General features: G+C 36.4%; 4 protein-coding genes across 4 annotated transcripts; 1 reads left to right on the top strand and 3 right to left on the bottom strand.

Moving 5' to 3' along the window:
• Nucleotides 1-3015: 3015 nt before the first annotated feature.
• Nucleotides 3016-3872, bottom strand: CBG17096 (the record flags this gene model as incomplete). Its single annotated transcript, XM_002638116.2, has 2 exons — nt 3016-3477; nt 3684-3872. 2 exons carry the CDS (start codon nt 3870-3872, stop codon nt 3016-3018), a joined length of 651 nt encoding a protein of 216 aa, XP_002638162.2.
• A 751-nt stretch (nt 3873-4623) lies between these two features.
• CBG17097 lies at nt 4624-6613 on the bottom strand (the record flags this gene model as incomplete). Its single annotated transcript, XM_045238312.1, has 5 exons — nt 4624-4698; nt 4738-4959; nt 5009-5414; nt 6072-6251; nt 6513-6613. The coding sequence occupies 5 exons, from the start codon at nt 6611-6613 to the stop codon at nt 4624-4626; spliced, it is 984 nt and encodes a 327-aa protein (XP_045096114.1).
• A 5021-nt stretch (nt 6614-11634) lies between these two features.
• CBG17100 lies at nt 11635-14118 on the top strand (the record flags this gene model as incomplete). Its single annotated transcript, XM_002638118.1, has 4 exons — nt 11635-12182; nt 12426-12733; nt 13431-13819; nt 13867-14118. 4 exons carry the CDS (start codon nt 11635-11637, stop codon nt 14116-14118), a joined length of 1497 nt encoding a protein of 498 aa, XP_002638164.1.
• A 738-nt stretch (nt 14119-14856) lies between these two features.
• Nucleotides 14857-16448, bottom strand: CBG17101 (the record flags this gene model as incomplete). Its single annotated transcript, XM_045238313.1, has 5 exons — nt 14857-14925; nt 14978-15202; nt 15857-16070; nt 16149-16295; nt 16342-16448. The coding sequence occupies 5 exons, from the start codon at nt 16446-16448 to the stop codon at nt 14857-14859; spliced, it is 762 nt and encodes a 253-aa protein (XP_045096113.1).
• Nucleotides 16449-17073: the final 625 nt, after the last annotated feature.

Below are 17073 nucleotides of genomic sequence, written 5' to 3' on the forward strand. Positions count from 1 at the left end.
TCAAACAACAATTTCTTTGAAATGAACATTGATGACCTCAAAAATTGGAGCACTAAAGTAGCAGATGACTGGAATGCAGATTGGAGCCAGAATCAGAAGCCACAAGTAAGTAGGAATACAGTGATTTTTATATAGATTCGATTTCAGAAATCTTTCCCCTTGTTGTTTAGCGAAAAAATAACAGAGGGCTGGAATGAAAAATGGAACAAAAATCAGAAGACGCAAAAAAGGAGTGATCCAGTGTCTTTCGAATTGGTCAACTGTTGGTAATTGGAATATATTTTCCCTGGCCCCCGATTTCAATTCGTATGCCTCTTTTTTCTTCAACAACTTTTCCAAAACCAAACCAAGTGCTTGATTTTTGTCCACTTTTTTGCCTTTCTGAATTTTTTTTGATTATGCAGTCACCTTAAATATTCTACAAAAGTCAGAAATTTCAAACTTGAAATTTAGGAGGCTCAAAACTCCCAAAAGATCAATAAAGTACCTGTGGTCCCATTTTTCGGTTCCTTCCATTCCCATTTTTCTTCTTATTCAAATCCTCTGGAAAAATATGAAGTTGGTTGGCTGGATCTTATTTTTTCGGCCCACGATCCAAGGGTACATCGAAAAAGGGTACATCGAGGGTACATCNAGNTCTTAGGGTACATTGGTTCTGAGGGTACATGGGATCTTAGACTGTAAGGCGTTTCCGCCTAAACCTATAATTTTGAGCAGAAATCAAAATAGTATGTATAAAAATATTGATTTACTTTTTTTGTCCACCTACATGTACCGAACAATCCAATGTACCCTTGGAACCAATGTACCCTAAGAACTCGATGTACCCTTTTTCGATGTACCCTTGGATACTGGGCCTATATTTTCAGCATCTTTTTCGCCTCGTCAGAAGCGTCATAAATTAACAGTCTTCTGTCGTCCGTAACCGTAAAGGTGACGTCCTTTTCGCCCACTTGCATGACATAAGAACTGAAATTTTTTTTAAATTGTTTTCTATTTTAGAATTCGAAACTGGAGATTTTTCCGAAATCGTCAAATGATCGAAGAATCTCAAAAACTCACTCCACGCCAGCCATGGTTCCTTGATAATGTTGAACTGACTGAAAAGAGAGAAAATTGAGAAATAGATTTTCGAAAAAAAAACTTTGTGGATATAACGATTTCATGCGCAAATTCTCAACTTTATCTCTATTCACGTGACATTTGTTTCAGTTTGTTGAAGTTTTTTTCTCAAACGCACTGGGGGTCTAAGCCAACGGGTCAAAAAACGCGCCACAAATAATTTTTAGGACGGAAGAAATTTAATGATTTCAAAGTTGGCGTGGATTTGACCTAATTAGATTTAATCAACGAGTTGCAACGCGTGATTATTTCGCCCAACGTTTAAAAGTTTGATCCTCAGCCAAATAATCCAGAAGCGAATTTTTTCTAAAATCTCACGTTTACTGGGGCGCGATTTCTGACCCGCTGGCTTGAACCCAAGTGCAAACGTATTGAAGTAAAACAGAGCCGCAGAAATCAAATTTGCACGACGAAAAAGTTATGAAATTTGATTTTTTTTTTTCTGATTTCTTGGCGCTTTTTTTGATACAGTAAATAGTAAATATTATTTATATTTTTTGGTATTAAAAATTCTAACAATAAGACAAACATTTTGTGTTCAAAATAGGTAACAATTATAAAAGAAATAAGGCAAGTATAAAGTAAACCACCCAAATTGAGCCTAAAAACGTAAGATTTGGTTAAGAAATGAATAAGCAGATACATTTTTTAGAAAATCAACGGAAGAATTCAATTTTTCGAGAATTTTGTTTTTTGCGACCTCTAAATAACGTTAACTCTCTAAGCGAACGCCACCCAGACCGTCCACTTTAAGTCCATATATCCCGGTCCCTGTAAAAATTATCAAAAAGTAGTCAACTAATGAATTGTTTATCATAATATCAGCAACAGTTTTATTGGTTAACCAATTTTCGATATCTTTCACAGAAAATGAGATACTGTCTATTCAATAAAACGTGGGCGCGCCGCAGCCGAAAAAGGGGGCGTTCCTGATACGCCCATTTTTGCAACAGTGGCGCACACTTTTTCGGGGATTGTTTTCTCGGAATTTTCAGATGTCATTTTTCACACTTTTTCTCATAGAAATTGAATAAAATTGAGTTTTTAATGTAAAACAATCCGGAAAACATGAGTATCACACCACAACGAACATTCCCCCTTCAACCGGCAACCCCAAGAAGCCATCGCCGTCTAGGTATGAAGACACTGAAGCAATTCTGGAACAAATTGCGCAGGAAAAGAACATTAAGTATTCAGAATTTTTTTAGTATGAAAACAACAAAGAAACATTATTATCTGCAAAGAAAAATGGTGAATTATGAATGATGATGGAGCGCTCTGAAATTTATTTTATTTTTCACGATTTTAGATTTTGTTGCCTAATTATTATAAATTTTTCTTCTTTTTCCTATTTCTTCCGACTGTCCAGTGTTGTCGATCTTTCGCTGAAAAAAAACGATTAAAATTCATTAGCATATCAATGAGCGCCATAAAAACCAGCAAAAATATCTCGAATAATCATAATTAGAAGAAAAACCAAAATTTTCTTCAAAATCTTTTAAAAATCGATGAAGAAATCGAAATAAAACACCAAAAATTAGTCAAAGTCGCCTCATTAATCGACGAAAACGCGAGGAAAAACGCAGAGAGGTGCGTGCGCAAAAATATACCCGAAAAAGTGTGCGCCACTGTTGCATAAAGGGGCGTGTCGCGTAAGCGCCACCCCTTGCCCAGATTTTATTGTACAGACAGTACATAGGTTCAAATTGGACGATTCGGGTGGTGTTCAATCAGAGTGTTTACGGTATTTTCGGGAAAGTCTAATTTTTTTCACAATTTTCGAAAATCGACCTCATGAATTTCTGAAAAATACGTGCTAACTCAAACAAAAGACGAAAGATTCATAAAATTCCAAATCGTTCATTCAGAAACCACAAAAAAATTATCGAGTTTTCAAACAAAAATTTCTTTGAAATGACCATTGATGACCTCAAAAATTGGAGCACCATAAAAGCAGATGACGGGAATGTAGATTGGAGCAAGAATCAGAAGAACGAAAAAAAGTGTAATCCAGTGTTTGTTGTTTCGATTCGGTTGACACTTCATTAGTTTCGCTTCAAGTTTGATAATTTCTTCTTTCCTTCTTTCAGCCGATTCACGCTCTTCGTTTTGGCCCAACACATTTCGCACAAGTGGCATAAAAATTTCCTTTACGAATTCTTTTTCTCGTTCAAGATCTTCGTCAACGGTTGGCATGGTTTTTGGTTCAGCCGATTCTTTTTTCTGTGGAGCCGAATTTTTGTGCACTGTGTTTCTTTTAGCAGCCAGATTCGATTCGTACGCCTCTTTTTTGTCCAACAACTTTTTCACAACCGTACCAAGTGCTATGTCTTTGTCTTTGAAGTTATTGCCTTTCTGAAAAAAAAAATTGGGTTCAGATATTGCAATTTTGCAAAAAAGAATCCTGAAAAGTTTTTTCGAAATTCCAAATTTTACAAAAAACGAAAAAAAAAAGATTTTTTTTGGATTCGTCAGACATTCAAACATTTCTAGCAAAATCAGAAAAAAATTCAAACTTCAGGATTAGGTAACTCAAACTTCCCAAAAGATCAATAAAGTACCTTCGCTCCCATTTTTCGGTTCCTTCCACTCCTATTTTTCCTCTTATTCAAATCCCTCGGGAAAATATGTACTTCATTGGCTGGATCCCATTTTTTCAGCGTCTCTTTTGCCACGTCAGGAGCATCATGAATACACATTTTTCCGTCGTCAGTAACCATAAAAGCAACGTCCTTATCGCTCACTTGCATGACATACAAACTGAAATTTGTCCGATGTTTTCTCCTCTAGAGCTGCTGAGATTTCAAGAATTCTTAATTCTTGGAAACTAAGAAATTAGGGAAAATTAAGAAACCCAGAAATTTTGGAGATTTTCAAAATTCGTCGAAAACCTCAAAAAAATACTCACTCCACAACACCCATTGTTCTCCTTGTTGTTCTTGAATTGACTGTAAAGAGAGAACTCTGAGAAATATATTTTCGAAAATTCGAAAATCGAAAACTTCGTGGATTTCATAATTTCAGTGGCAATCTGGCGGCAACCGGCTAAATCTCAATTTTCTGAAATTTTTCGGAAGTCAAATTCTTCCTAAAATTTTTTTTTGAAAAAAATCCCACAACTCACAATTTAGGGTGCAATTTAGGGTGGCGCGTTCGCGATTGGTCTGTAAATGGCCTGCGGCAGGCATATTCCGATGTACCCATGGCGATTTTCCGCGAACAATATTTCACCTATTATAGACGCTGCGCGAATCACCTGTGTCTGTGTGCAATGTCTGTGGTTCGATCCCTCTTGTGGTGTTTTGGTTTTTTTTCCCTTTTCTTCAATGCTCTGACATTCTGGGGAGTCTTTTTCTATATTTTTAAGGTTTTTGATTTTTTTTTTCTTCCAACAAAAAAGTGAAAAAGCACCTAATATAAAAGCTTTATTAGACAAGTAGGAACAACAAGAATATTAAAAAATCAATTAAAATAATCAGCCCAAAAATTAGACTTTTATTATTATAATTCAGTCCAGAATCCCGTGCTTGATCTCAACAAATAATCCAAATTAACGCGAATCACCTCAGATGGAACCTGAAAAAGTTTTATTAATTATCGATTTTTTTAAGCGACCTCCACTTCATCCTGGCTCTCTCCCAGCTCTTCGATCTCCTTATCCACTATTTTCAGCGCTTCGCCAGTGACTTCTGGTCCAAATGGGCGGATTAAAGATAGTTTTATATGTTTGAACACAGTTTTCAACTGCAGATTGCTTTCTGTTCTTGGAATTCTGGCTCTTTTAATACTTGTGAACATTGCCTCAATGAAATTATCGAATTCTCTGAGACTCAGAGCCTGAAAACACTTTAAATAAAAATCGATAATCCGATTATTGATTAGATACCATTTCTCGTCCGGATTCTTTGATTTTTTCGACGGCTCGCGAGGCTTGAATTTCCAGATTTTTGTATTCAAAGTATAAAGCAGTGGTTTCAATGTGATTTGCCAGTAATAGAACACTGATTTTCGATTCTTTGAGAGCTTCTCGAGCCTGGATATTTCTAGAAGACGTGGCGGAAAAATCAGTTGAAAAATCGGCAAAAGGGTCCTCCGGTTTTTCAATTTTCATCCGTTTCGCATCAATTGAATTCTGGAGGCATCGATTTCCGAATATCACTGGTTTCACGTCTAGCTCATCATAATTGATTCTCCCATCCAACGGTGCATTCTGATGTTCAAAGTACGAATGCTCAAAATGTGGTTCAGATTTCCAATAATGGACGTTTTCTGGTGGTTTACTGTAGCGTTTTCTGAAGAAAAAAATCAATATTTTTCTAGTACGATGGCCGCGGCCGAAAGTCCCACAACAAAAACTACCGTAACCCAAAATATTTTCACTTTCCGAATTTTTTTTCGTGCTTTTTTGTCGATTTTTCTTTAAATTTTATGCGAAAAAAAATTGCAAATTGAAATAGCGAAAAAAATGACAAAAACATTTTTTTTTGTCAAAAAATATTTTTGATTTTTTTGAGAAAAAAAAACAGAAATATCGAAAAAAATCCGGGTTTAATTATATGTTTAGGTTACGACAGTTGTCGTCCAGGGACTTTCATCAACTATTATAACCCAAAAATATTTATTTCGGGAACTTTTTCTTTTGTTTTCCTCGTTTTTTTTAAAGATTTTTCTGTTAATTTTCTGCGAAAAAATAGGAAAATAAGCGCGTTTGATTTTTAAAAATAAGAGAAAAAAAAATTAATTTTCCGATTTTTTTGGGAAAAATTACAGAAAAATAAAAAAAAACGGAAAACTTTTTCACTTTCCAGTGTGTAATTTCCCAGTTTTTTTTTGGAAAAAACACAGAAAAATCGGTAAAAGACCAGAAAAACATTATTTAGGTTATGGCATTTGTCGTTATGGGACCTTGGGCCACGGCCACCGGCGTTCTCAGAAGCTCAGAAGCTTACATAGCTGATCTCTTCGCGTTTTCTGGAATAATCTCTGAATGTGGACCTAATAACTCCTGCTTAAATCTCTTTTCATTTTTCTTATGATCAGATTCACGAACGACGGTCCCATCTTCGGAACAAAAATATGTGATTCGTCCTTTTTCGTCCAATTGGACAGTGCATTTTGCATCTGTTAACCTGGAAATTCCGTTTATACAGAAGAATCGAAATTTAGACGCACATTTTAACAAAATCCGCTTTTATCGGTCACCCGAAAATGAATATAAGCTGGACTTTTTCGATTAAAGTGTATGCTTTTAGGTATTCGATTACGCTCAATCGATATCGAAGTCTGAAAAAAAATCAAAAATTGGAAAAAAAAGAAACAGGATATAAATATTTATTCACCCAGAATAAAAATTTTCCGCTCTCACATCAGATCGCTTCACTTCGGCGCACCAATGCCACAGGCTCTCTGGCTTTGTGTATTTTCGGATTTGTTTTAGAATGCATCGGATTCCTTCGTTATAACAATCAGAAGGTATTTTCTTTGCATACATTTTTGCTGGAAAATGTTGATTTCCCGGCGAATTTCGAGCATTTTTAAAGGTAAAAAACGGGAAATTCGCATTCAAAAATTAAACAGACAGTATCTTTAAAGGCGCACAACGCAAAACTTCGAAGGGTCTCACCACGAAATCAAAAAAACTTAGCTTCGAGGCAGAAAAAAAAACTATTTTTTTAAAGGTGGTGTACGGTGAAATTTTTTATTGCATCAAAATGTGCAGAAATGCATGTAGATTGACTTAAAAATAAAGAAAAAATTCAAAAAAAATTCCTTCATCGAGAAAAACGCATCGAAAAATACGCTGAAAGCCCTTACTAGGGAAGGTTGTAATCGGGGGGTGGAACTTTGGTATAACAGCGAGCAGTGGTGTAGTGGCGAGGAGGGATGTACAGTAGGCGACTAGATGCAGGTTCGAACCCCTTCTCGCCATACTTTTTGCGTTTTTTTTTCTGGATTTTCGGACAATTGTAAATGAGCTCTGAAGCAATTTCAAGCAAATTTTTTTAATGGAAGCCAAGTTTCTGATAGCATTGGATTGATTCAAAATTTTTAAAAAGTCATTTTTTTCATCTTTATAAAGTTTATTTATGCGGACACAAATGCTTATCTACTACAATAAAATGGTTAAAACAAATGTATTCTTTGCAACGAGAGCATCGAATAAACGATAGTTCAGGACATCCAGGCTCGTGGCAGGCCTTATCACCGACTTGATCAAAGCAAAACTTTGCTGGAGTCTCAAAACCAGATGAAGAGTCAATGTAGCCTGTTTTCTTCCAAGAATACTGCAAAAACGGCTTGAAATAATCTGACGAAATTTGGTGAAAGAGAAGAGAAATCATCCAAATCTCATTATTCCGTTGAGCAATGATATAATCCGTATGAAAAGCCAAAGCGTACGACATGAACTTTTTGAGGAGATTCTAAAAAATTTTTTGGATATACTGTGTCATCTTTCTGATTGACATACTTTAAATGGCCCATTCCAATGGGCATCCAAAGGCTGAATGAGACCCGTCGTTTGTGGGGGTAATGTTCCTGATGGTCACATTAAAACCGGAAGGGATGCATTGATTAATAGAAGTGTGGTCTGTGAAGCTTGGCCAACTATCGATTAGCATGTACATCTTTTTGGGTTCTCCGGAATAAAAACACATGATTTCAACCAGTCCCTCATCAAATCCTTGGTCATAATGTGGGACTTTCCTGCCCTCACTTCCAGATTTGGGCAATTAGGAATCGGACGAGACGGAGGAAAGTCTCCCGAAGGTTCAGCAAGGACCATAAAAGCTTTGGGTCCCATCGTTCCATCCATAAACAGCATTGGCAAAAAAGTGAAAGAATGTGTCAACGATGATTTCGATTGAATCAATCTTTCGACATTTTTCTCTCCCAAAAACGCCAAACTCCGCGCACCATAAAGTTCCTTCTGTACCCCAGTCTGATCCGAGTTAAAAATCATAGATGAACTGAAAAGCGACATCTCTCTTCCACATACTTTCACAAAATCTTCAGCCTTCTTTTTTATCAGTTCCTTATCAACCATGCATTTCCGGGTAACAAATTTGGTGATCTTCCTGCTGACGATTCTACAAATTTTTTCAATAGTTACAAGAAGATGTAGTGTTGTTTTTTGAACCTGTGGGATTTCTTCCATGACGTAATCCAGCTTTCCGAAGCTTTGAATTCTTGAATTTTGGTTTCCTTATTATTGATGCGGAGCGCAAATCTTTGTAAATCAAGATCATGAAGGGAAAATCCTAGAATTTTCAACCTTATAGTAAACTGGACAATTTCAAAATTACCCGTTTTCAATTTGTCTTGGACCACTTCGAACAACCGATTGCTCAAAAGTTTCAATAAATCAGTCCGGGTTTCCTTGAATTCATTCTTCTCTTTTTCATATGCTCTCAACTTATCGATGTGTTTTGCATCCGTTATCCATCGGAACCGAGATTTCATTGAATCCAGAGAACGGAAGCCTTTTGTGGTGTTCCGATAGTAGTCAATAGCAGTCTGGGCATCTTGTCTGGACACAGCCTTTTCTCCAAATTTCAACCAGTCAAGAGAAGGAAGAACGAAATCGTCGTAAGGCTGTTAAAAATTTTTGTGAATCCAGTATAAAAACAAATATTACCTGAAACTCCTCGGGTTCCCAATCTCCAGATTCTTCATCAATGACTTCTTCTGTTTCCTCGATCATTACATCGCCTTCTTTTGACTGGTCCATGATATTGCATAGCACTCTGGCTAATTTTTTCTCTTGTCTCGACACCAAAGGATCATCAGGAATTTGAATAGAATAGTATTTCAGGAGCAAAAAAAGAACGTTTGCTACGTTCAAAACCATGTCAAGAAATAAATATGATCAAAAACTGGTGCTTGTCAGCCAAAAAAAAAGCAAAAAATTTCGCGCCTTCAGAATTAAACCGCGTCTTCAAAATTAGAAAATGCCTTCAGAATTTCAAAAAAGATTCAAAAATTTAAGTCTATCCTTTTTTAAAAATCCTTCTTTCATCCTTCAAAAATCTAGAAAAAAAAAACGCAAAAAAAGTATGGCGAGAAGGGGTTCGAACCTGCATCTAGTCGCCTACTGTACATCCCTCCTCGCCACTACACCACTGCTCGCTGATTGTTTCCCTTCCCCCAATCTATATAAGAAAGAGGGGAGGCGCGGCGCCCTTAAGAGTCAAATTTGAGCCAAATTTGAAACTTGATTTTCTCGAAACTGGTAGCTCCTCAGCAAAATCTGAATACAGATTTGAAAATGTCTCATTCTCAGCTTTCGAATGATATAAGTTTCATACCAAAGTTCCACCCCCCGATTACAACCTTCCCTAGTTAGGGACGAGGTTTTTTCTAGGCCGCCCGGTGAGTAAAAGCGCGCGAATTCAAACTTTTAAAATTTTTTCGCTCGTTTTCACTGTTTTTTCAAATTTTCCGATGTATCTGGAAGAAAAATTGACAAAAACCTAGAAAACTCTTGAAAAAACCGAAAAAAAAGTGAAAACGAGCGAAAAAATTTTAAAAGTTTGAATTCGCGTAGAGAACTGGGATAGGCGATCGGTGTATGAATTGAAGGGCATATTACATCTCTGAAAGACTTTTCTGGTGAAATAACGAAGAGGAGATTCTAGTTTATTGGCAAGTGTAGCATTGGATGGATCGAAAAGTTCACAACCGTATTCGAGGACCGGTCTAATGTAGGAGTCGAAGAGACGGAAATATAAACAAGGGTTTTTCGATTGGAACGTTTTCAGTATTTGGCGGGACTTGAGTTTAGCAGAGTAGGCAATAAGATTGATGTGTTTGTCGAATTGAAGTTGATCATCAACTAGTATACCTAGGTCCTTGAATGAGCGATGCGGAGTAATGGGGGATCCCTTAATAAGATAAACTGTCTTAGGATTGCGTTTACCATAATGCTAAATTAGACAGAAATGAGCGAAAAAATAAGAGAAAAAGGCAAAAATTCAATAAAAGTTGAGGTACTGTATTAAAGGCGCGTGCAATAATTTGAAAAATACTGTGGTGTTCTCTCTATGGGAGCTAAGCTCCGCCCACCGTTGTTTTCTCGGCCGCAACGTGCATTGATTTCGGACAAGAATAATATTTTTATTGTAAAAATGAAACAAGAGGACATCAATCGAGAAGATACTCTCCATCATTATCGACCACTATCTGCCAACGCATGCGCAAAGATTCGATGCCTCTCTTGAAGAACTCCGCTGGCTGTGACTCGAAGTAGTTCGTCACCCAAATTTTCACTTCTTCGTCGTTTTTGAACTTCTTCTCTGCCAGATGATGCTGCATGGACCGGAACAAATGATAGTCAGATGGTGCCAAATCTGGGCTGTAAGGCGGATGTGAGAGCACTTCCCAGCCCAGCTCCAAAGTTTTTTTTTCTGGGTGATTTTCGCGGTATGTGGTCGAGCGTTATCGTGAATCAAAAATATTGCCGATGTGTCCATTCTTTGATGTTTGAGCTCCAGGTCCACGCGGTCCAACTGACCTTTGTCACATTCGACAGTCACTGTTTCACCATGACCTAAAAGTTCAAAATACACCATACCCCGAGTATTCCACCAGACACATAGCATAACCTTTTTTCCGTGTATATCCGGTTTTGGTATCGGTTTTGGGGTCTCGCCCGGACTGAGCCACTGATGTTTTCTTTTAGAACAGTCATACTGAATCCATTTTTCATCTGATGTCAAAATTGAATGAAAGAAACCGCGATTTTTTGAGCGGCGCAGAAGATCATTGGCCACTTCGACGCGCTTCTTCTTGTTTGCTTTAGAGAGTTTGTGCGGTACCCATTTTCCGCATCTATTCGATTTCCCAAGCGCATGTAGGTGGCGTAAAATTATGATATGACTGCAATTAAACTGTTCTGACAAAATGCGTGTTGTTAGGCACTGGTCCAGTTCGACTGCTTGTCTCAAAGCATCGTTGTCAATGATTTCTGGACGACCACTGCGTTCGTCGTTTTCCAAGCTCTCTTCGCCACTTCTGAAGCGCTGAAACCAGCGTCGACATTGACTTTCGGATAGAGCATTTTCTCCGAACACTTGCGGAAGTGAGCGATGAGCTTCGGCTGAAGTTTTACCTTCTTTGAACTCATGCCACAAAAAGGCTCCTAAGCGAAATTTTTGATCGGCCATTTCTTTAAATGTTTTTCTCATTGAAATTTTTTCTCACTGTTTTCAGTCAAAATGAGAGAGCATTTATGAAAAAGAGGTTTAGAGATAAATTCCTCTCCTTTTCATTTCCTCATAAATTCCTCGGATGATAACAAACGCAATGACAAAAAGTGATTTTTTTTCTCTAAACCTCTTTTGTCAAAAGAGCACTCTCACTTCGAGCTGATAAGTAGCGACAGCAAATAAAAACGAAATACACCCTTTTCATAAATTGCAAATCAATATTATAATTTTCTTGTGACTTTTTTAATATTTTAAAATCAGAAATCATACATTTCATTTTTCTCTGAGAAGTTTTACATATTTTCAGATGCCGTCTGTATATGAATATTTGACGGATCAACAGAAGAATAACATTATGAGTATACATGTTGAAATCGCTCCCGACTATATTAAGTTGATTTTGGGATTGCATTCACCTGAAGGAGAAACCAATTACTATATCAATTATGAAAAATTCGGAAGTAATACTACAAATGTGAAGTTCGATAAAGAAGATTTGGATCCAATACAACACAATTTTGTAGACGTGTTCTTAGAAGATTTAGAGATGCTGATGGTGCATCGGAAAACCGTTTTGTCATTCATTGGTATAGATTATTTCCGAGCAACCGTCGACGATCGTGCAAGAATTTGTGAACGTCTCGAGATGAGTTTGAAATTGAGAAGTACGGCGTTCCCTGTCGAAGGAGCTCAATTTTGTGGAACTACCATAGCCCAGGCGGCATCATTCACACGGTTACTGGATCGAGCGAAATTGTTGAACGTAGAGTTAATGCAGATAGTGGATCCAGAAAACTCTGAAAGGTTTCTGAACGAATTCAAAAGTGCGAAAGCCATCAACAACACATCAGCATCGTGAGTTTTTAAATACCTGTTTTCTGAAAAGTTGAAATTGCCTTATATCAGTTCTTTTCTAATCAAATGCCCCAAACAACTGATCTCGACAAACCGGATAACCAAAGTATGCATGAAATGGTGGCGCGAAAAGTTTTGGAAACCCGATTACCGATGCAATTCATTTTAAGGCAATTACAATGTTTTGACATGTGAGTTTTTAATTTTTTAGATTTTCAAAAAAAAAAACTTCTTTATTTAAAGCGAGACACTTCGAAAAGTGAATCGAGGGATCCGAAATTGTATAGATCTCATAAGACCGAATCCCCACATTGAAAAGTGTGCCATCACTTTCGAATTTTTTAATGGAATGTTGTTGTGTCTTAACACACATACCGAATTGAAGAATAATGAATCTAAACATGTCGAATATTATCCGCACGGAGTGTATACACACATTCAACGAGTTGTTTTTCCTGACACAGACTACATGGATCTTTGTCTTCATGACATTGAAACAATTCTCAGAAATCAATCGGAACGTATAGAGGAACTACTGATTCTTTACCAGGGTAAGTACAAGTAGTACAACACTTCATTTAAGAAATTTTAATATATAAAATTGCGACCATTCGAAAATCGTATTTTTCAACTGAAAATTTTTTAACAAGAGTTAAATGTTCCGACACATAGGTAAGCCTGTGTCGGAGCTAAAGTACAAGGATAGGAACATTAGTTATATAACAGCTATTTATTAAGTAGTTATGGCTCTGAGTAGGGGTCTTCGTGACATCTGCAGTTGGAGCCGACCAAGGTTACGATCCAGAGAGGGGTTCCTTTGATAGGAGATATGGTTTGCACCATCCATTGACCACGATTAGGAGGTTGCAGCTGTGAGGTGTGTCATCGGTATTTGGTTTGGCCCTTGGGCGTCATTAGTCGGATCCAGCGTCAGAATATCCAATGGTCGGGAGATCCTTTGGAAGTAGCCATTGTCTCAGATGTCTCATCATACTGGCGATTCTGCTTCCTTTTATAGCATCTCCTCAGCATATCCACAATTATGCTCTAGATCTGATATGGTGATAAGGAAGTGATCACGCCAAATATGTAGCGTTAACTAGTTGGAGAATTGTGTTTATGACTATTTGTGTCATTCTAGATATGCTCTAGTATTGTTGGATTCGAGGTCGTGCAGTAGAACCTCTGCTGCCGCGACATTAAAGCTTTGAAGATACTTCATCCAAATAAGAACGTTTTTCATTTCAGTGGACATAAAAAATGACGCAGTAGTGATCACGGATGACTTGTCCGAAAGAATTGGAAAAATTTTGGAAGGAAGAGAGTCAACACTTAAAACAAAAAAATTCTCTATGGGATCTGAAAGTCAAAAGAGAATTATGAATATTCTTTCGGCAATTGATGAAAATTCCCTAACGACTATTGAGTTATTGAATTTTTCAAAGTATTTCACAGAAGAGTTCCGATTCGAAGTAGATCAAATATCACAAACCAAACAATGGAAGAGTGCTGAACAATTGATATCCAAGTATTTGACTATAAAAACACCAATTCAAGAGATGAATGTTTTGCACTTTGCTGATTTGGAAATTCTAGTGGAGGCGTTATCCTCTGAAGATGTGGCTTATCTAAAGACAGTGAGTGGTTTTTTTGTGGATATAAATTGTAAGCGCTTTTTTTCCAGAATCTTCTCAAATCTTCATCATTTCAAAAATTCAAAATATCATTTCTCGAATCAACAGTTGATGAATCATTACATACGCTGATTGGACAACCCTATCGTATAGTTTCCGATTCAAAAAAAGTGTGGTACTTTCGAATTCCGAATACGGATTGCTATATTCACGTAGTTTTGAATACACATGACGTAGACAACAAGAATCCTAAAGTCATAAGATTTACGCGAGTTGCAAAAGAAGACACTCCATTTAATTAATTGATTTGAACAAATAAATGATGAATTAATTTATAAATATAATGTAATCGATTTACCAGTTTTTAAATTGTTGCTGAATTCAAAATGTTCCTCAATTTTTCAAATGTTTTTCTGAATTGGAAAATTGTTTTAAAAAATTTAAAGGTGGTGTACGGTGAAATTATTTATTGCATGAAAATGTGCAGAAATGCATGTAGATTGACATAAAAATAAAGAAAAAATTCAAAAAAAAATTCCTTCATCGTGAAAAACGCATCAAAAAATACGCTGAAAGCCCTTAGTTTTTTCGCTCGTTTTTTCAAATTTTCCGATGTATCTGGAACCAAAATTGACAAAAACCTAGAAAACTCTTGAAAAAACCGAAAAAAGTGAAAACGAGCGAAAAAATTTTCAAAGTTTGAATTCGCGCGCTTTTACTCACCGGGTGGCCTAGAAAAAACCTCGTCCCTAAGGGCTTTCAGCGTATTTTTCGATGCGTTTTTCTCGATGAAGGAATTTTTTTCGAATTTTTTCTTTATTTTTATGTCAATCTACATGCATTTCTGCACATTTTGATGCAATAAAAAATTTCACCACCACCTTTTATGAAAAAGAATCGAAAAGGAAAGAAAGAAAACAAATGTCAGCAAAAAATGCAGAATTATAACAGTAGGACATTAAGAAAATAGTTTGTAAGCTTATTTGTGCAAAATAAACAATTTCATAGAAAAATAGGAGCAGAGAAAATATTTTTGATTTTCAGATCCAAAAGCCGGTGCTCGAATTCAGCAAATACTCCAAATTTCCACGAATCGTTTTCAGTGGCACCTAGAAAAAACATTTTTTTCAAAATTATCGATTTTTCTTCAGAAAGTCCAACCTCATCTTGGCTCTCTCTCAGCTCTTCAATCTCCTTCTCCACTATTTTCAGTGCTTCGCCAGTAACTTCTAGTCCGAATGGGAGAATTAGAGACAGTTTAATGTGTCTGTAGATTGTTTTAATTGGCAATGAATCTTCAGTTTGGCTATAATATCGATTTTTGGATCTTTTGATACTTTTGAGCATCGAATCGATAAAACTATTAAAATCCGTCACATTCAGAGTCTGAAAAAATCAATAAAATAATTATAGCAACTCTAATCCCTAACCATTCCCCTTTTCTCTCTTTTAATCATCTTTTTTTTTATTGCATCAAAATGTGCAGAAATGCATGTATATTGACTTAAAAATAAAGAAAAAGTTCAAAAAAAATTCCTTCATCGAGAAAAACGCATCGAAAAATACGCTGAAAACCCTTAGGGACGAGCTTTTTTCTAGGCCGCCCGGTGAGTAAAAGCGCGCGAATTAAACTTTTAAAATTTTTTCGCTCGTTTTTACTTTTTTTCGGTTGTTTCAAGATTTTTCTAGGTTTTTGTCAATTTTTCTTCCAGATACATCGGAAAATTTGAAAAAACAGTGAAAACGAGCGAAAAAATTTTAAAAGTTTGAATTCGCGCGCTTTTACTCACCGGGCGACCTAGAAAAAACCTCGTCCCTAAGGGCTTTCATCGTATTTTTCGATGCGTTTTTCTTGATGAAGAATTTTTTTTTGAACTTTTTCTTTATTGTTAAGTCAATATACATGCATTTCTGCACATTTTGATGCAATAAAAAATTTCAACGTACACCACCTTTAACTAATTTCGCATTTTCGGAGGACCAAGAATTCTGATGACGCTTTTCCGGTTTTCTATCGAAACTTCTCTCGTCCTTCAAAACGGTCACGTCATCAAACTCTTGCTCATCGAGTTCATCATAGTTGATTCTTCCATTGAACGGTCCGTTTTGGATTCTGGAATATTCCGAATTCCGGTCATCGGAGACGTTCGTCGGAGCTTCATGTTCCGACTCTGATTCTTCTGAACCTGGGTTTTCAAGTTTCACATTCGAATTCTTCGCTGGTCCCGGGTCAGTCGGTTGACTGGGACGAACTCTGAAATTTGAAAAAATCAATGAAAATTTTCAGAAAATCAATATTCTCACTCTGTAGCATTGCCGAATAGAAGTGTACGCTCTTTTCGGAGTGAACACTGTTCCTTTAAAGAATTTTTCCTCTTCTTTATGATCAGATGATAGAACGACACTTCCGTCTTCAGAGCAAAAATACTTGATTCGTTCTTTTTCATCCAATTGAACAGTGCATTTTGCTAAGTGTACTCTGAAAATATTGATGATTTTTGAATTTATTATTGTTCAAATTGTACATTTTAACAAACTCATCGCTAAATAGCCAGCTAAAAATGAAGACTAAATGCACTTTCTTCAGAAATGTGTATCCGTCGGCTTCAAATTTCTTTGCAATTTTATTCATTCGTCTGTCTAGTCTGAAGGAATATATAAGTTCGAAAAAATCGATCGAAACACAATACTAGCGCTGCATTGAAATCTCGGTAATTCCCTGTATACGAGATCGCATTTTTGCTTTCTTTGCGCCAAAGTGGAAAGTTCTCTGGATTTTTGTATTCCTTTCCACAATATATCCGAACGCTTCATTTTAGGTGTTCTGTGAGCTGAAAAAAACTAGCTTTTCATAGAAATTTTTGGGGAATTTCGCGGAAATTTGGTTGAAAAATCATACATTTGAAGAAACAAGAATTTCTCAGCTGGAGAGTGTGCGAAACGAGGAGGGTGGTGAGACAAATTTAAAGGCGTTCTCCATAAAACCTTCAATGGTTCCACAGCGAAACAGGGGATACTGTAGTTTTTCTTAAAAAATTAATTAGTGGTTATAGATTCATGTATGGTCCTTTTCCGGAAGAAAAATGTCAAAAATGCTCATTTTTGAAAGTTTTTTACAGAAAAAATCTATCTCCTCTTTCAGTTTTTGACATTTCTAGGAGTTCTATAGCTCAAAAAAAAAACCGCAATTATTTTCTCTACATTTGCTATGGATGAATTTTTAATTTGTCCGATAAAACTTTTTTTATAATTCAAAA

This window comes from Caenorhabditis briggsae (genome assembly GCF_000004555.2).
Source record: "Caenorhabditis briggsae complete genome, chrV, whole genome shotgun sequence".
Classification (NCBI taxonomy): Eukaryota; Metazoa; Nematoda; class Chromadorea; order Rhabditida; family Rhabditidae; genus Caenorhabditis; species Caenorhabditis briggsae.